This window comes from Herpailurus yagouaroundi, unplaced genomic scaffold (assembly GCF_014898765.1).
Source record: "Herpailurus yagouaroundi ecotype Mexico unplaced genomic scaffold, PumYag 200, whole genome shotgun sequence".
Taxonomy (NCBI): Eukaryota; Metazoa; Chordata; class Mammalia; order Carnivora; family Felidae; genus Herpailurus; species Herpailurus yagouaroundi.
The window spans coordinates 3,243,479-3,263,336 of NW_024412431.1; the positions used below are offsets into that span (position 1 = coordinate 3,243,479).

Sequence of the window (19,858 nt, forward strand, 5' to 3'; positions counted from 1 at the left end):
TTTTTTTTTCCAACGTTTATTTATCTTTGGGACAGAGAGAGACAGAGCATGAACGGAGGAGGGGCAGAGAGAGAGGGAGACACAGAATCGGAAACAGGCTCCAGGCTCTGAGCCATCAGCCCAGAGCCCGACGCGGGGCTCGAACTCACGGACCGCGAGATCGTGACCTGGCTGAAGTCGGACGCTTAACTGACTGCGCCACCCAGGCGCCCCAACCCCAGAGTAGTTTTATCTGCCATCACATTCCTTTGGGCTGCCTACCCAGATTCCCAGGTTCTGTTCCCTTCTCATGGAGCCCCCAGACGCACTTAACCCACAGGCCACACACTTAGGCTCCCAGAAATACGTGCTAGTGGTGGTACTGTTTGTCCCCTTGTGCTTCACTTTTCTCTACTGCTTAGGTGTGGCTGACTGGTCTGAGATGGATTTCAGTGTTTGTGTTTAATTACCTTCTTTTTTCCAGCCCAGACACCAAGTGACTCATCACAGGGAGACTTGCAGGAGTCTGGTCTGAATGATGGAAGCCACCTGAAACCCTAGGACCATAGGACAACCTTGGGGATCCAGGGAATTTGCTGAAAATGCCAAATCCTCAGTTTACTGTATAGGAAAGGTGGAGGTGTTTGGTGATGAGGGAAGAAGGGGTGGGGAGAGGGCTGGGCTGGTCCTTGCCCTCAGATCCACCTCCCTTCTGAAATTTCTGGCCGAGCTTTCAGGCCCTCCTGAGCGGGCACCACGCTGGATCGCAGTAGTGCCCTGTCCCATATCATACGCAGTTCTCTCGAGGGCCAGGCCCACCCCTGCCCTTTAAGAAGGGTTGGCTGGCCAAAAGGGGCTTGATGGTGGGTAACAACACCGCATTTGTGTCAGCGGGATCCGAGAGGGCAAGGGAGAATTTGCAGCAGCTTGGATCTTGCCCGTCGATTGCCAGGGCGGACCTCATCACTTGGGGCAGCCGGTCTTTGCACGGGGCCGTGCGGCCTTCAGGCAGCCACTGTTCCTCCTCCGGTTCCGCAAAGCTGCCTTGTGCAACCTCTACTTCCTGGGTTTGTTCCTGAGCACTTCTGGACAGGAGCATCCTTTGAGGTTTGTCCTGCGGGGGAGGCTAAGTTTAGGAAGCACATTCTCCAGAGCAGTTACTTACTCCGTGGCTTGGTTTACTCGTGCTTTTTTTTTAAATATTTTTTTTTAACGTTTATTTATTTTTGAGACAGAGAGAGACAGAGCATGAACGGGGGAGGGTCGGAGAGAGGGAGACACAGAATCCGAAACAGGCTCCAGGCTCCGAGCTGTCAGCACAGAGCCTGACGTGGGGCTCGAACTCACAGACCGTGAGATCATGACCTGAGCCGAAGTCGGCCGCTCAACCGACTGAGCCACCCAGGCGCCCCGGTTTACTCATGTTTTTATGAGAAGAGGAGGCCGCTGCTTCTGGGTCAGTAGTGACAAGCAGTAAGCGACCGCTCGGTGAATGTGGAGGCCCTGGATTTCGCCTGCGGTGCGGCATTACTTTCTGCCCTTACGAGCCTTGCATGCGTTCACTCGCGGGATGCTGGCTGTGACCCCTGAGGGGGGGATTGGCCTCCGCACCAGCCTACGGAGGAGGAAACGGGTTGGTGGAGGTAAGTCGCCCACCTAGGATCATGTGGTTGGCAAGTGGTAAAGTCCACACTCAGAGTCCGTGCCGCACCGCAGCGAGTCACACGGTGGCCTGAGCCTCAGGGAGCCCTCTGTCCGTGAGCCCTTGATAGTCCCTCTGGGAAGTGTAGCGGTGTGCACTCGGTGAGTACATCTGGGTCCTTGCCACCAAATGGGCCCGCAGCCCTGCCTCCCCGCTCTGGCTGGGTCATCTTCCCTGTGGCTTCTTTGTGACTGGTAACATCCTCAGCAGTTGTAAATCCCTAGGGAGCGGAGTGAGTCACAGTCTCTCTGGAGTTGAAAATATCCCTTTCCTTCCTCTATCTCCGTGACCTTGAGATAGTAAAGGAAAACCGATTTCCTCTGCTCACAGCACTCTAACACCAAATGTACAGGTTTTCCACACCGAGCAAGTTTCTGCAGATACCAGTTGAGTGTCCTACACTTCAGCTCTGACACTGATTACCCAAAGTTAGTGCAGACCTCAGAGGTTAGGGGCTCAGTCCCACAAGACGGCCCCCCCACTGCAGGCACCGGTCACAAGGAATAGGTCCCCAGGTTACCCGCACTTCTGTCCAACTTGGTTACAAATGGGGTTCCCATGACCCCCTTCTCAGGTTTAATTATTTGATATAATAGCTCACCAACCTTGAGGAGACATTTACCTATGTTTGCCAGTTTATTATAAAGGACATTGTAAAGGATAGGGATGAATAGCCGTATGAAGAAGTAAATAAACTGAGGTCTAGAAGGATCCTGATCCCAGGAACTTCTGTCCCCATGGAGTAGGAATGCACCATCCTCCTAGCACATGGATGTGCTCACCAACCCATAAAGCTCTCCTAGCCTCTTAGAGTTTTTATGGATGCTTTATTATGTAGACGTGTATTAATTCACTTTCCAATTCCTCTCCCCTCTTTGGAGGATGGGGCTGAAGCTTCTAGTCATGGTTTGGTCTTTCTGGCAACCAGCCCCCATCCTGAAGCTATCCAGGAGCCCACCAAGAGTCCCTTCGTTAGAATAAAAGACCCTCCTATCCCTGAGGAAATTACAAGGGTTTTAGTCCAAAACTGAAGGCAGAAACCAAATACATGTTTCTCACGATCTCAGGGAGAAAAAAATTTTCTTGAACAGGACGCCAAAACCATTAACCATGTAAGGACAAACCTGGTAAATAAGACACCATTAAAATAAGAACTTCTCTGGGCACTGGGTGTTGTATGTAAGTGATGAATCTTGGGAATCTACCCCCCAAACCAAGAACACACTGTATACGCTGTATGTTAGCCAACTTGACAACAAATTATATTAAAATAAATAAAAGAGGAAAAGGCAGAAAATAAACAAAATAAGAACTTCTCTACATCCCGAGACACCCTTAGGAGAATGCAAGGGTGAGCCCCAGACTCGGAGAGGAACCACATATCCCCAAGTGAAGCATTAGTGAGAACAGGGCCTCTGCAGAAGTGAGTATCTCAGTGGCCAGTCAGCATACAGAAAGGGATTCGATGCCATTGGTTGCAAGGGAAGTGCCAAAGAAAATTATAAGATACGATTATACACTCAACTGGAACAGTTACAAGTTACAGGGACCGACAGTGCCGAGCGCCAGCGTTGACAGAGAGGAGCTGGAATGCATTACCCTCTGCTGCGGGGATGGCGGTGTGTGGGACTGTGGTCCTGATTTGGAAAGCTGGCGATGCTTACCAGAGCCAAATTTATGCCTTCCTCTGACTAACGGTTCCACTCCTGGGTCCCCAAGGAAAATGAATGCGTGCGTCTGCCAGATGACGTTGGTAGCAGCTTTAGTCGCGACAGCCCAAACCTGGCCGCACAGGGTCTGCGAATAGGAGAGTGGGCAGATGAAGAAGAACGAATGACCACCGTCCCAGCAATGTGGGGGCCCCTTGCAGAAGAGCCAGAGGATACCACTGTGGGTTTTTCTTTTGTTTTTTTTTCCAGATGCAGTTCAGTACCGGGTGAAACCGAGGAGTGGTAGAGGCAGAGCAGTGTTTCCCTCTGGGGGGGTGGTCTTCATGGGAGGGGCCCAGATGCCTTCAAGAATGTTGGAAGTGTTCGGTCTGATCTGGGATTCATCCAGCTGTACGCCTAGGTGTGCTGACACTCCGTGCGAGTGAATCCGATGCTCCCTCTTCACACCCGGGACCAGAGAGCTGCTCCCGTTCCACTTTCCTGTCCTCTCCATCATGATGCTGGGGGCCTGCCAGTGTGTGTCTGCGTGCAGACGCCAGCACCCTGATGGGGCGCATCAGGGTTTGGGGGAGCCCACCCCACTGCGCTGCTCAGGAAGGTTTTGCATTGTGTCTGTACTTTTTGGGTTCCTTTTACTGTCACTCCCCACGTGTGTCTGAGCTTTCAGTCCAGAAATGAGTTTGCTGCCGGTGGCTCCGTGCACTTACCTGCCTCATCGCAACCTGACAGTTCAGAGGTGACAGCTTCTGAAGCAAATGCCATTTGTATTATTTTTATTACTTTATTTATTTATTAAGGATCATTTATTTTGAGAGAGAGCGCGTGCATGCGTACACACATGTGGGAGACAGGCAGAGAAAAGAGAGAATCCCAAACAGGCTCCACGCTGTCAGGACAGAGCTGGACTCGGAAATTGATCTCACAAAGCATGACTGCATGACCTGAGCCGAATAAAAGACTCAGACTCTTAACCGATTGAGCCACCCAGGTGCCCTACTTTATTTTTTTAATGTTTTATTTGTTTTTGAGAAAGAGAGAGAGTATGAGCAGGGGAGGGGCAGAGAGAGAGGGGGAGACACAGAATCTGAAGCAAGCTCCAGGCTCCAAGCTGTCAGCACAGAGCTGACGTGGAGCTCAGACTCACAAACTGTAACCGTGAGATCGTGACCTGAGCGGAAGTTGGACACTTAACCGGTTGACTGAACCACCCAGGCGCCCTGCAAATGCCATTTTTAAAAGCCTGTTGTGGGGGCTCCTGGGTTTCTCAGCTGGTGAAGTGTCTGACTCTTGATTTCGGCTCAGGTTATAGTCTTATGGTTCGTGGGTTTGAGTCCCGCATTGGGCTCTGTGCTGACAGCGCGGAGCCTGCTTGGGATTGTCTCTCTGCCTCTCCCCCCACAAATAAATAAACTTAGGGGCACCTGGGTGGCGCAGTCGGTTAAGCGTCCGACTTCAGCCAGGTCACGATCTCGCGGTCCGTGAGTTCGAGCCCCACATCAGGCTCTGGGCTGATGGCTCAGAGCCTGGAGCCTGTTTCCGATTCTGTGTCTTCCTCTCTCTGCCCCTCCCCCGTTCATGCTCTGTCTCTCTCTGTCCCAAAAATAAATAAACGTTGAAAAAAAAAATTTTTTTTAAATAATAAAAAAAATAATAAATAAATAAATAAACTTAAAAACTAAAAACAAAAAAATTTTTTTAATCTGTATTTAATTTTGAGAGACAGAGACAGAGTGCGAACAGGGGAGGAACAGAGAGAGAGGGAGACAGAATCCGAAGCAGGCTCCAGGCTCTGAGCTGTCAGCACAGCACGATGCGGGGCTTGAACTCACAAACTGCGAGTTCATGACTTGAGCTGAAGTCGGACGCTTAACCGATTGAGCCACCCAGGTGTCCCTAAAAAAATTTTTTTTTTAGGAATGAAAAAATACAGGGGCACCTGAGTGGCTTGGTCAGTTGAGTGTCCAACTTTGACTTAGGTCATGATCTCACGGTTCGTGGGATTGGCCCCACATCGGGCTCTGCACTCTTGGTGAGGAGCCTGCTTAGGATTCTCTCTCTCTCCTCCTCCTCCTCCTCCTCCTCCTCCTCCTCTCTCTGACCCTCCCTTGCTTGTGCTTTCTCTCTCTCTCTCTCTCTCTCTCTCTCTCTCTCTCTCTCAAAGACAGAAACTTAAAAAAACAGATGCATTTAAAAAAAGTTTCTTCTGAAACCCTGTACTTCTCAAAGGTAGATGTTGCCTTATTTTGGCACAAAATTATTATCTGATGCCCTCCAGCATCTTCAGCAAACTTCATGTGTCTGCTGATGAAGTTAGTGCTGCTGTGGGTGGAGGTAATTAATTTCTAGAGGTACCCCGCATTTTGATGGGAAGAAGGTCTGACACTAAGTATCAACTACTTTTAGAAGAACCATCATTCCAAAGACACTCCCCAGTGTTTGCTCTTTGGCACATCTGCCTTTAGGTAAGGAGATGACATCATCCCTAGATGACGTTCCCTAGATTTTATTTTGCTATTGGTTTCAGTGGGCTTGACTTAGAATAGAGACCTTCAGGGGCCCCTGGGTGGCTCAGTCGGTTAAGCGTCTGACTTCGGCTCAGGTCACGATCTCACGGTCCATGAGTTCGAGCCCCGCATCGGGCTCTGTGCTGACAGCTCAGAGCCTGGAGCCTGCTTCAGATTCTGTGTCTCCCTCTCTCTCTCTGCTCCTCCCCCGTTCATGCTCTGTCTCTCTCTGTCTCAAAAACATTAAAAAAAAAAAGAATAGAGACCTTCAGTTGAGAAAGCATCCGTGAGCTCCCAGATGCCATGGGACTCCTTTGAGTATTTTGGGGGCCGCTGTCTCTCTTGTCACCTCGCTGCAGTCTCTCTGGGCCTGAGAGGCCCTGTGGGCGCAAAGGGTCCAGAGGGGCGCCCTGAGGAGCCATCTTCCTTGGCCCCGGCCGTGGCTATGTTCATGTCACTCAGGTGTCCACCTGTGAAGTATGACTGCAGGTGCGTCTTGCCCTAGACAAACCCTGGGCTGGAGGTTTCAGACTTGAGAATCAGCATTTTAGAAAACGATTGGGATACAGGTCACCCACGTGGCAGAGCCTGGAGCGGCGTCTGGAGGTAACAGGATCCTAGTTCTGTAGCAGAAGGTAGGACTGTTCACACATGTCTGAATCAGGTCTGATTTTGCTTCTAAATGAATTTGCCTCTATTTAAAAAAAAAAAATTTTTTTTTTTAACGTTTATTCATTTTTGTGAGACAGAACAGAGCGTGAGCAGGCCAGGTGCAGAGAGAGAGGGAGACAGAATCCGAAGCAGGCTCCAGGCTCTGAGCTGTCAGCACAGTGCCCAACGTGGGGCTCGAACTCACTGACCTTGAGATCATGACCTGAGCCGAAGTCGGATTCTTAACTGACTGAGTCACCCAGGCGCTCCACATTTGTCTCTGTTTTTTGAAAGTTTGATTCTCCCCGTCTCTGGGCTTATGGGATTTTGGATTTGTGAGGAAGGGATTGTGAGCACTTTTTTGAGCAATTGGGTCTGTTCCTAGTCAGGCTGGTGCACTGGTCACTGGTCCATGCCCTGCCAAAGTTTCTGATTCTCTCTGCTCTGATTATTTAGCCATGAAACTGGGACAAAGACGTTTTGGCTTTTGATCGATTATCCAGGAAAATATGCCCATCTTTCAAATGAAAACTTTACTTTGTTTTAATCAAGAGAATTAAAAATGTTCTTAGACTTCTTGACAAAATTTATCCTTAGAACCAGAAGAGCCCAGTAAAGTTTCAGGACAAAGAGAGTCTCTCCCAACACCAGAAAAGTCTACAGAAACAAAGCCCACATTTGAGACATGCCAACAAGAGAGGGGCTTTTAAATAACTCGGTATGTGGCAGAATGAGAGAACACAGCAGAAATCCACTAGAAATCCTCTTTTGAAGACTATTACATGTTAAAGGTGGTCCTGGGTAGAATTCTGTGAAGAGAAGCTTGCCTAGCATGTGCTGAGTAATACTGTTGAGGATGTGTGTGCCTGCGTGTGGAACAGTCTAGAAGGGAGGCAGTGAAGTGTGGTGGGAGTCCCGGCAGCCATATGAGGGCAGCTCTCTGCCTTGGCCGGCTCAGCTCCATCCTTATGGCTCTGGTGGTGGCCCACGTCTCTGAGGAAACCCCCAGCCCCTTCTTCCCACCCCCACCCCCGTCACCCTGCCTGGCTCGGATAAGGAGGGCTTGGTTGCTCGTTGCTCCCTGCAGGGCTGGTAAGCACTTCACCTCTGTGTGTCTGGTGTGGTGCTGGGAGATTTTAAGTTCTTGTGATCTTGTGTTTTCTACCTTTCAGCCCTGAAGATGTATTCCTCCATCATCATGAAAGAAGTTCTTAAATTGAAGAGAATTGTATTTAAGGCTATATGTAACTATGCAACAGATGAAGGGTTACCTGAACCTAGAATCCTTACTGTAGAAAACTGGATGAAATTTACCAGCTCGTGGCCCTGTCTTAGCAAGCATAATTAATCACCTTGCCACCATCATTCGACTTTTTTTTCCCCCTTAGCATATGTTTGGATCTCGTCGTGGCTCTGGGTCGTAGTTCTGAACATCAGTTTTCAGATTATGGAAACTTTCATTGGACTTTAGACACGTGAATATCACTGTGGAAGTATCTGAGATATCGAGCGCCTTTATTTGTGTAATACTTTAAATGAACCTACATGTTAAACTTGTATTCATTTAATTTAAAAGGGACTTGGTCTCACCGCCTTAAATGGGAAACCGGCATCACTTGCCATGAATATTTGGTTCTGTTGAGTGTCCCAAGGCCCAGGTGGATTCTGTTGCCAGCAAAGGCTTTGAGTCTTAGTCTTGCTCTCCCTTTTTGTCAAATCGGAAGATGGCAGGTGTTAGGCGTGAAGGGTGTATGGGCACCACCCTGAGACGTTCTCTTTGCTGTGATCAGAATAACAGCAAGGGAAGTGAATCCCCAGGTGGGACAGTGGCTGTATACCTCCACCTCCGGAGTCCCATTCCTCGGGGGAGACTGTGATCTGATTTTGTATGCCCGATGTATTATCTCCTCTGAGAAGAAGGGAGGAGAAAGGTCTGGGTGGTGGGGGTTGCCCGTCAAAGGTGACAGCACCCTGTCAGATTGGTGCTGCTTACAATACTACGTGTGGCCCTCCCTTGCCAGCTCTGACTCTCCCTGGTGGTGGCTACGACCCCAGACTGACCAAGACTTCTTTCTAGCAGGAGACCACTGTCTGCTGCTCCTGTGAAGATGTCCACTCCAGACCCACCGCTGGGCGGAACTCCTCGGCCAGGCCCTTCCCCGGGCCCGGGCCCCTCCCCTGGAGCCATGTTGGGCCCTAGCCCAGGCCCCTCGCCGGGCTCTGCCCACAGCATGATGGGGCCCAGTCCGGGGCCTCCCTCAGCAGGACACCCCATCCCGACCCAGGGGCCTGGAGGGTACCCTCAGGACAACATGCATCAGATGCACAAGGTAGGGAGCCCGGGCCCACTGACCGATTGGCTGGGTCTGCGTGATCAGCCGTGCATCCTGGCTTCTGCTGCCAGCCAGCAGCCTTTCCACCGTGTGTCTCCCACACCCAGCATTCCACGTGGGAAACGCGCTAACACTGCTCCAGGGTTGTCTTTCGTTAATGAATAAAAAGTGCCCAGCTCCTTAAAAAGTAGCTGTGTCACTTGGTTTCCCACACTCACCTGTGTAACTTACGAAGCAGAGCAGTGGGTGCCCCTTATCCCTACTTGATCCTGCGCTTGGGCGCCACTCACTGTCATAACGACTTACTTGAACTGATCAGGGATGTTTTTTGCCAATGGGGTGTAAAAAAAGCCTCCCAACACAAATAATTTTTCTTTCTCCCTGTGTTCCTGGGTGGTGGTTGGGGAAGCGAGGAAACATCCTCTTATATGTATGAGCATCTAAAGGAAAAGGTGATGTGTTCAAGTCTCAGAAACCACAGGAGACCCTCGCAGAATATGCAGATTGTGTGGCCTGGAGGTCAGGGTTCTGTGTTGACCCCCATAGCCTCCCTACCAGGGCCATCCATGTGTTTGTACCCCATTCCACTTAATCTCCCCTCCCCACCCCACCCCCCCCGCTGCCCCACCCATTAGGTGTAGGTGGTTATTGTGCCCATTTTACAGATGAGGAAGTAGGCTCTCAGAGAAATGGTCCCTCACTGTGTCCATGGCAGAGCCATCTTGTGCCTCTGGGTCCTCCCTGCCTTCCCCATCTCCTACACGTTTTGTATTTTTATTTTTTTTAATGTTTATTTATTTTGAGAGAAAGAGACAGTGTGAGCAGGGGAGGGGCAGGGAGAGAGGGAGGCATAGAATCCGTAGCAATTCCAGGCTCTGAGATGTCAGCATAGAGCCCGACATGGGGCTCGAACTCACGAACCCCAAGATCATGACCTGAGCCAAAGTCGGACGCTCAACCTACTGAGCCACCCAGGTGCCCCTCCCACACATTTCTGGCAACAGTATCTTTCTTGTCACTTCCTGGGAAGCAGTTAGTGAACCAGCCCCCTCCCTCCCCTCGCTGATTTAGTCTGGCTTCTCCAGCACAGCCTCCTCTTTCCCTCTCTGCACATTTTGGTTTTTTTTTCTCTTATCACTGGCACACACCCCACACCTACCATTTGTCCTGCACAGTGTTAGGAGCCAGGGCCCAGGGGTAGCGGGACACTCCTCGTCTGCGGAGAAGTTCCCTTCCCGAGGGCTGCACCCTCTTCCTGCGTATGAAGCTGCTCCTCGTGGTCCCAGCCAAGCACCCTCTCTTCCTCCCATCTTCCTTCTCTTGTGGCACACACTGAGTTGTAGTCAGCTGGGCCACCCATTAGACTGTCCCCGGGGACCGGGATATTTGGGCCAGTCAGGGCCTAGCAGTGTCCTGGAAGGGTCCCGGAAGATGTCCCCTTCACCAGCTATTGCAATAGGGGAAGTACTTAGTGCTGAGGGAAAATGGGTGTCATCGCTCTCAGGAGGGATGGAACCATGCCACAGACAGCTTTCCTCCCAACTAGTAGGCTGGAGGCTGATCTCAGATCAGCGAGGACACCTAGTGTAGTGTAACCATACTTACAGGCAGAAATTTCTGTTTGTCCCTCTGACTTACAGTCTCCCAAGGAAGAGGATTCCTGATCCAAAGACTTGTCACCAGGTCTCCTTCTGACAATTAATGGCGAGCTTGGTGTCCCAGTCATAAACAGCTCCTCACCAGGAGCTCATGTCCTTTCCTCATGGGATTTTGGCCATCTGAAACTGTCTCCTGGCTTCCTGATCCATCTGTCCCTTCGCCTCCAGATCTCTAGCCGCCTAGGTGGTCAGCCATCGCTGTGTGACATTGCTTCATGCATCTACTTGACACTTAGTGTAGGTATCAGGACCGTAGCTTGGACCTAAGCTGCTTGGTCACATTGGCGATTCAATATATACCATGGCGACCTTGGGTGGACATTTTCAGTGGCAGTGAACTTCTCTCGGGTGGCCCTTTGCCTCCTGCCTCTTCCTGTTCCCTCTTGCTGATCTTGCCTTTTCATCATCCCCTCTTACAGCCAATGGAGTCCATGCACGAGAAGGGCATGTCGGATGATCCCCGCTACAACCAGATGAAGGGAATGGGGATGCGGTCGGGGGCCCACGCAGGGATGGGGCCCCCGCCAAGCCCCATGGACCAGCACTCCCAAGGTACCGTTTGATTACTCTTCTTTCCTTGTATGTGTTGTCCCCCTGGGTGCCCTGAGGTCATTTTTCTAGTTGGGTCTCCCGTAGGCACATACAGGGTAGACTCAGGACACTTCAGCCCTTGGGAGACTGTTGGGCTTGGGGTTGGGCTTGGCTGGTGCCCGTCTCAGGCCAGTCTGTCTTTGAGCAGCCCCGGGAGTGGGGACGCCAAAGGGGTGGATCCATGTGAAGCACTGGAGGTTAGATGGGGGCTGAGCAGAGTGGGCGCCTCGGGCTGGCAGCTCCCAAGCTACCCAGGAGCATATTAAGGATACACCTTCCCGGGCCCCACTTTAGCTTCTGCGACAGAATCTTGGGGTGGGGGTGGGGCTCTGTTTTAACAAGCCTTCCAGGTGGTTTTTCTGAACAGGGCAGCTTGAGAATTGATGGAGTATATGATTTCCTCTTATCGGTGGGAAGCTCATTGCGCCCAGGGGCTCTACATGGGGGTCAGAGGAGCATTCTGTCCTAGCTGGGGGGCAGGGGGCAGGCCTGAGGGAGGCCTGGATCTGTGTAACATCCCAGCATTGACCCTTGGCAACTTGCTGAAAGCTGAGCCAACACCAAACCAGTTGTGCCAGCTGCTGGTTAGGCTGCCAGAGCGTGTCCTCTCTCTGGGCACTTGTCATTTGAATCACAGGAGTAGAGTCCCTTGGCCACCCCCGTCTCGAGACAGGAGCTGGTGTCAGCGCAGCCGAAAGGTTGCCGTCTTTGCCTTAGACGTCCTAGAATGTGTGTTGCCGAGTGACCACTTGGATCCACGTGGCCCCACAGGTTACCCCTCCCCTCTGGGTGGCTCCGAGCACGCCTCCAGTCCGGTTCCAGCCAGCGGCCCATCCTCAGGCCCACAGATGTCGTCTGGGCCAGGAGGGGCCCCGCTGGACGGCGCCGATCCCCAGGCTTTGGGACAGCAGAACCGGGGCCCGACTCCGTTTAACCAGAACCAGCTGCATCAGCTCAGAGCCCAGATCATGGCCTACAAGATGCTGGCCAGGGGCCAGCCCCTCCCCGACCACCTGCAGATGGCGGTGCAGGGGAAGCGGCCGATGCCTGGGATGCAGCAGCAGATGCCAACGCTACCTCCACCCTCTGTGTCCGCCACGGGACCCGGCCCCGGCCCCGGCCCCGGGCCAGGTCCAGGACCAGCACCTCCAAATTACAGCCGGCCTCACGGTAAGACCCACCGTCCACAGCGCTCGGGGTAGGGAGGGGACTGGGCGAACCGACCGGGATGGGGCAGCAGTGTCAGCCGACCTGGGCCGTGCTGCCCGCATGCGTCCCCCCAGAGACAGCGCGGCGTCAGCACTCGGCGCTCGGGCAGGCGGGGCTGCCAGCGCGATGCAAGTTCCTCCCACCGCCTCTCCGCTCTCCTCCCCCCCCACCCTGACCTCTCGTCCACACTGAGGGGCTGTTGTTGGCTGTGTCCCCTGGAGCCAGGACTGCCCGTGGGGGTGGATGCGGGCATAAACACAGGATGCCTTTTATTCTCTTGTTTCTCCCCGTGTGCAGGTATGGGAGGGCCCAACATGCCCCCCCCCGGACCCTCAGGTGTGCCCCCTGGGATGCCAGGTCAGCCCCCCGGAGGGCCTCCCAAGCCTTGGCCTGAAGGTAAGTCTCCTCTGTCTTGGTGGCATGCCTGTTCCCTGCTCTTCACGAGCTTGCGCCATGCAGAACCCGAGAGGGGGCTGAGGACAAGTCCTTGCCTTTTAGTTTTCTTTGTTTTAAATATACATTTTTTTATAGTTTATTTATTTATTTTGAGAGGGAGCGAGCATGAGTGGGGGAGGGACAGAGAGAGAGGGAGAAAGAGAGAATCCCAAGCCAGCTCCATGCTGACAGTATGTGGGGCTCAAACTCACAAACCAGGAGATCATGACCTGAGCTGAAGTCAAACACTTAACTCACTGAGCCACCCAGGCGCCCCAAGTCCTTGCTTCTTTCTGCCTTCTTGGGTCTATCCGTCCCGGGTCCGTTCCCAGAGGTTTAAGTTTGGTTCCGCTGCATGATTCCCACCCCACCTTGTCCTGTGGGTCATGGTGATCCTGGGCTGTCTTTACCAAGAAGAGAAGGGTACTGATGAGCGGGTCCATTGTATGACTGCAGCGAGGCTGTGGGGCGGCATTGCTGTAGCCATGAATACCAGCCGTCAGAATTTGGGCCTCCGAGCCTGGAGGCCACGTGTGATCCCCTGGCCTCCTGAGAATATCCCCCAGTGCTGTGGGAGGCAGGCAGGGTGACAGGGTGGCTCAGGGTTCCATTTCTTCTGTGCGCAGTCTCTGTGTTCTGTGTAAAACGTGGTCTTAAGTATTGGAGAGGCGCATCTGTTGGGATGAAGCATGGGCAAAACGGACTCATTCCTCGTCCTCTCGAAGGACGAGGTTTAGTGATGGGCACTGAAGAGCTAATTGCCTCAGTAGGCTTCCTTTGGCACTGGATGACAGTCCGGAAACTTCTGGTCCTAGGGGGCCATACGTGGCAAGACCAAACCTGTGAGCGGTGCTTGAGCAGGCGTGCCTTTGGGAAGGGGCACCTACGGTGAGATCTAGAGGAAGCAGGAGGGAGTGAGACCCCTGAGCAGGAAGCAGCATGGCAGCCTGCACGGGCTTAGTCAGCCGCGGGGACGAGCTTGTTGCCGGGGCAGGGAGTGCCCGGCAGGCTCTTCATTTACCCCTGGAACCGAGCCAGAATTCAAAGCTCTGTCTTCGCCGCTTGACCCCTCTTTCCCCCACCGCCCCCAGGACCCATGGCGAATGCTGCTGCCCCCACGAGCACACCTCAGAAGCTGATCCCCCCACAGCCCACGGGCCGCCCCTCACCAGCGCCCCCTGCCGTCCCGCCCGCCGCCTCCCCGGTGATGCCGCCCCAGACACAGTCGCCGGGGCAGCCTGCCCAGCCTGCCCCCATGGTGCCTTTGCACCAGAAGCAGAGCCGCATCACCCCCATCCAGAAGCCTCGGGGCCTGGACCCTGTGGAGATCCTGCAGGAGCGGGAGTACAGGTGAGGGAGCGGCTGCCTGGGGCCCCTCACTCGGGGCGGCCCTGATGCGTGTCGGTTTGGCTCACTGTTCTGAAAGCCAGTGAGGTATGTGACCAGAGAGCTGTCACCAGCTGCCTGGTTCTCTGTATAAGTACATATCCTTCCAGAGAAATCCGGTGAATGCCTGGGCAGCCCTGTGGTCCCAGATACTACATGGCGTGCACGCCGTTCGTCCGTGGGAGCATAGCTTAGATCATTGTTTGTACAAAGTGAGCTTTTCTTTCTTTCTCTTTTTTTTTTTTTTAATTTTTTTTTTCAACGTTTATTTATTTTTGAGACAGAGAGACAGAGCATGAACAGGGGAGGGGCAGAGAGAGAGGGAGACACAGAATTGGAAACAGGCTCCAGACTCTGAGCCATCAGCCCAGAGCCTGACGCGGGGCTCGAACTCACAGACCGTGAGATCGTGACCTGGCTGAAGTCAGACGCTTAACCGACTGCACCACCCAGGCGCCCCTCTTTCTCTCTTTTTAAGTTTATTTATTTTGAGAGAGAGTGAGTGTGTGCTTTGTGGGGGGTGGGTGGCAGAGAGAGAGGGAGAGAGAGTCCCAAGCAGGCCCCACACTGTCATTGCAGAGCTTGATGTGGGGCTTGAACTCATGAACTGTGAGATCATGACCTGAGCCAAAATCAAGGGTCAGACACTTAGCCGACTGAGCCTCCCAGGTGCCCCAGTGAGGTTTCCTTTTTTGCATGCATGGTATCTACCTGGGGGCTATACCATAATTTATTCAGCCGTAATAAGGGATGTCAGGTTGTTTTGAATCCCCACCCCCAATCTTTTGTTGAAACAGTACTATATGCACATGTGTCAGAATAAATCCATAAAACTGCCATTGCTTGGGTATGGGGGAACACATGCAGGGAAGTTTTCCGAGAGTCTGGAAAATGGCCCTCTGCAGAGGCTGTCCCAGTAGGTGTGGGAATGGAAGTGCCCGTTTCTCCTTGCTGATGTTCGGCTCATGAACACTCCACAAGCAACCGGTCAAGCTTTGTGGTGGGCCCTTCCCAAACATCACTAGTTGTTGGCTGCTTTGCCAAGGCCTTCTGGGTGCCAGGGGCTGGCTGCGGTGCCAGGCACACGGCAGGTCTGAATCACTCTATCCCATACTGCTGGGGCACCTCAGATTTGCCTCCTGAGCACCCTGTACCTCCCTCTCCCTTTTTTCCATTGCATTGCTAACTTATTCAGGGCTGGCCTCCCTTGACGAATGTAAGCTCCATGAGGGAGGGCTGGGCCTCATTCGCCGTAATCCCCAGATGTATCAGGAAATCTTTGCCCAATAACAGTCTCCAGAATGCCTCCCCAGCTGTGATGTGCTCCGGAGCTCCCACCCCTGTACCTAGGCACCTCCCCTCCAGCTGCATTTAGACAGCTTAAACGTGGCCTTTCCGGATGTCCTCCTGTCCTTCCCCCCACCGTTTCCTTCCAGTCTCCGTTCCATGCACCCGGCAGCAGCTCATTGGGCCAGACCCTGCAGCCCCTTGACTATCGCTCGCCCTCCCTCACCCTCCGTGTCCTCATCTCAGCTTTCCTCCTCCGTCCCAGGAACTGGTGGCCTTCTTCACACTGTGGACGCAGCCACCTGGTCTGCCCCACCTATACACCCTCAGTAGTGCAGCCTGTTTGCCACACGGCAGTGTGAAGTCTCTTCTAAGTGATTGCTTTAGATCTCTTCCCCAGGTTCAAATCTGCCATTAGTGTCCCATTGCCCATCCAGGAAGCGCCTTTTTGTTTTTAGTCCCTGCCCGAGGCTTTGTCCTTGCCTATTCCACTCTCCCTGTTCCTCTTTCTGTTGAGTAAGTTAGACTCATTACTGCTCCAGGGCCTTTACAGAAGCCGGGCTTGGTTCTTTGGCTAATTTAGGCCTAATTGCTGAGGTCACCTGCCCAAAGTGGCCCTGTCCACCTCCCTCACTTCCAGCTCCCTTCTCAGAGTACGTGGTACTCTCTGGAATTAGTGTAAACATTTTTAACTGCTTTATGGCCTGTCTTGTTGATAAGCTTGTGAGCTCTGTGAGAATAACAAATATCCCTGTTAGTCTTGTTTAGTGCTAAGGTCTAACACCTGGGTCAGTCCCTGGCACACAGTAGGTGCTTAATAAATATGCGAAACACTGAGAAGGGGGATTATCGCATTTGAACTTTAAGACGAAGCCTGTAGGGTTGCTCTGCGCATTCTCCCTAGGCGAATTAGAGACCCAGGGCTGGGGTAGAGACGCTGGTCTGCCTCCATAAGCCGCTCACACTGCTGGGATGTCAGAAGGCAGGTGTGCCCTGTCGGGTTCTGGTTTCTGTGCCTGTCCTCCTCTTTATGTGTTGTGCGCTGTGGCTGGCGTCCTTTATTGAGCTATTTCTTGTCTCATCACTGGGATCTGCCTTCCTTGAGAGATAGGTTCTCCTGAAGCTCCACCTTTAAAGACAGGGAACAGAGGAGCTCCCGTGAATAGACAAGATCTCTCATCACTGCTCTTTTCTTCCGTCTCTGTATCCCAGGCTGCAGGCTCGAATCGCACACCGAATTCAGGAACTTGAAAACCTTCCCGGGTCCCTGGCCGGGGATTTGCGAACCAAAGCGACCATTGAGCTCAAGGCCCTCAGGCTGCTGAACTTCCAGAGGCAGGTGGGCACAGGTGCAGGCCCGCTGCTTGAGGAAAAGGGCCTTTTCTCCTACTTGCCAGGCAGTTATTAAATGCGCCTTGACGTTGAGAGCAGCAGTGTCCTTGCGTCCTCATTAGCTGGCTGCGCATCTCTCCTCTCGTGTCGCGCACAGCGGTGGGACAGTAGCCGTTCTTGGGATGAGTAGTTGTGCGTCTTCCCTAAGACATCACATCGCGTTTTGAAACAGTAGACTTAAAAACGGGCCTGTTTCTGAGGGTGCTTTAATTTTGAATGACCCGTAAGAAGTATTTTCTGTGGGATTGACGATAAGCGAAGCTGGAGACCTCTGAAGGTGTGAGAGAACCTTCTGGGTGTCCAAAAGCAGTTGTCTCCTGACCTGTGCTTGCGCTACCCATGGGCCCCCTCCAGACGGCATTTAGCAAGGATCCTTCCGGAAATCCAGAGCAGCGTTCTGTCTAGCTTGGGATGTGTAGTTACTCGTGGACCTGACGGAGTTGTGCGCGTCTTGTCTTCCTCAAGCTGCGACAGGAGGTGGTGGTGTGCATGAGGAGGGACACCGCCCTCGAGACGGCCCTCAATGCCAAGGCCTACAAGCGCAGCAAGCGGCAGTCCCTGCGCGAGGCCCGTATCACCGAGAAGCTGGAGAAGCAGCAGAAGATCGAGCAGGAGCGCAAGCGCCGGCAGAAGCACCAGGTGCGGGGTCCCCACCCAGCGCGAGGCTCGGCTGAGCTTGCACGCTGTGGAGTCTCGTTTGGTTTGTGTCTGAGCGTGCTGCCTGTTTGTCTTTTCTGTTTGCCGTAACGGTATTCTGGGCACCGAGAGTATGTCCGTGGACAAAACCAAACGGCAGTGGGAGGACGGGCCGTAATCACATATACCACGTTGGGAGGTGGTGGAGTATGAAGAGGCGTAAAGCAGGGGTGGATGGAGGGTGACGGAGGGGCTGTTTACACAGTGTGGATCTGAGTGGAGACCTGAGGGAGGGTAGCCACAGGGACATGTGGGCAAGCAACTTTGCAGATCCAGGGGAAGATGCAAAGGCCCTGGGGCTGGAATGTGCCCTGTGTTCTCTGGCCAGCAGGGATCCCAGGGTGGGGAGATGGGGAGGATGGGGAGGTGACGGGAGAGCTTATGGACCGAGGGCACAACTTGGGCCTTTGCTCTGAGTGAGGGGGGAGCCATGGAGGGTCCTGAGCAGAGGAGGCCGTGATCTGACTTTACTTTCACAAGATCAGTCAGGAAGACCAAATCTGTGTGGAGTAGGATGTGGGGATGATTCTGTTTGTTTGCTCATTTCCATTGTGGTTTTTTTTTGGTAAGTTTTTTAAATTTTATTTTGAGAGAGAGTGAGAGAGAGGGTGGGGGAGGGGCAGAGAAGGAGAGAGAATCCCAAGCAGGCTCCATACTGCCAGCGCAGAGTGCAACGCAGGGCCTGAACTCACAAACCACAAGGTCATGACCTGAGCTGAAATCAGGAGTCGGATGCTTAACCGAATGAGCCACCCAGGCGCCCCATTTGCTCATTTACATTTTCTAAAGCTCTTTACTCCCTATGTAACACTGGTAACCACTGTTAGCAAGGGTTTTTGGTATATATCATTCCAGGTAGCTTTCTTGTGTGTGCACAGAATAATCAGAAGTTAAGTAGCCACCTGTAAACAAATACGTACACACGTTGTTCTAAGTATTGTGGAAGCATGATTTTTAACACGTATGTTGTGTTCCTTAGTGTATCCAGCATCCAGTAATTTATGCAACCATTTTCCTGTTCGGGCACAGGTAGCATGTTCTCAACCTTCCAGTGTTAAAGAGAACGCTAAACTGGGCATTCTTGTATTTTAATTCTTTTGGCCAATATCTGCTTGTTTTCCTTAAAGTAAATTCCTGGCAGTGGAATAATTGGTTGGAGGGTCAGAGCGTTTCGAAGTGGTTACGTTCAGTGCCAGGTGGCTCCAGCAAGGCGGCTTGCCCTGTTGTACACGAGGGAGGGCCCTTCCCACCGGTCACCGGCATGGAGTGTTTCCTTGTCCAGAGAACGCCGAACCGCATAGGCAGACGGTGTCCTGGTACTGTTTTGGTTACGTCCTCTTGGTTTTAAACCAACTGCCTTTAAAGTTTTGTCTTGGCTGGGGCAACACTGTAGTGAGCCTGTGGAATAGCCAGTCCTGTTTTCTGTGTGTGTTCCTGCAGGAATACCTCAACAGCATTCTGCAGCATGCCAAGGATTTCAAAGAATATCACAGATCGGTCACAGGCAAAATCCAGAAACTCACGAAGGCTGTGGCCACGTACCACGCCAACACGGAGAGGGAACAGAAGAAGGAAAACGAAAGGATTGAGAAAGAGAGAATGCGGAGGCTCATGGTAAAGTCCTGCCTTCGTGACCTTGTGTCCCTTTGTGTGTGCTTTGGGTGTGACAGACACCAGGGATCGAAGACCCTGTGTTCTGCTGAGGCGGTTGACTGGTCGAGTTAGCGCTGGGACAGAGAGAAAGAACGGGCTTGGATTTGGGCGTCCAAGAGACCTGGTCTGAGACCTTTGCCTCTTCATTCCACCAGTGATCAGAAGACCTTAGGCTGGTTAGCTGGTGGCTCTGTGTTCTCCCCAGAAAAGGGAGGGGGCACCGACTCCAGGTTCGAGAGTGACCGATGTGATCCCTGTCCTCCGTCCCACCCTTTGTGTCTGGCTATTCAGAGGCGATTCTCCAGCTGGGCAGATATTGGCAGGCACTGCTCTAGGTACATGGCCACAGGAGTAAGAAGCATGCAGTCCCTACCCTCACGGCTGCCCCCACTGGCCCTAGAGAGGCAGGTGCCCAGGCGGAACCAACTAGATCATTTTGGATGGTGTGAAGTACACTGACAAGAAAGAGGCAGGATGAGGGAGTGGGGGTTTATGGGGTGTTCTGGGAGGGTGGGCATGACTCCCTGGATGAAGTGCCTCCCAGGGATAGAGGAACCAAGGTTAAGAGCTTTGAAGTGGCAGAAAGCCAAGTGCGAGGCACGGCAGGCAGCCCTTAGAATAGCGTGGTGAGGGCATGAGTGATGCCAGAGTCCCTAGGGCAGTCCTGTTGGGCCTTGTAGGCCATGAGGAAGGCTTTAGATTTAATTCTGAG

At 52.8% G+C, this 19,858-nt stretch overlaps 1 protein-coding gene across 7 annotated transcripts in view; it reads left to right on the plus strand.

Annotated features, from left to right (window-relative positions):
* Positions 1 to 19,858, plus strand: part of SMARCA4 (SWI/SNF related BAF chromatin remodeling complex subunit ATPase 4) — a 92,405-nt gene that overhangs the window by 9,866 nt on the left and 62,681 nt on the right. For 6 of the 7 annotated variants that reach the window (XM_040449887.1, XM_040449889.1, XM_040449890.1 and 3 more), the window contains exons 2-9: positions 8,587 to 8,836; positions 10,917 to 11,049; positions 11,860 to 12,258; positions 12,595 to 12,693; positions 13,824 to 14,082; positions 16,618 to 16,744; positions 17,263 to 17,436; positions 18,934 to 19,107. In XM_040449887.1, coding sequence (XP_040305821.1) covers positions 8,615 to 8,836; positions 10,917 to 11,049; positions 11,860 to 12,258; positions 12,595 to 12,693; positions 13,824 to 14,082; positions 16,618 to 16,744; positions 17,263 to 17,436; positions 18,934 to 19,107 — 1,587 coding nt within the window. In that variant the 5' untranslated portion in view covers positions 8,587 to 8,614. Of the gene's footprint in view, positions 1 to 8,583; positions 8,837 to 10,916; positions 11,050 to 11,859; positions 12,259 to 12,594; positions 12,694 to 13,823; positions 14,083 to 16,617; positions 16,745 to 17,262; positions 17,437 to 18,933; positions 19,108 to 19,858 lie in introns of all 7 variants that reach the window. The other variant, XM_040449888.1, reaches the window with a different exon arrangement.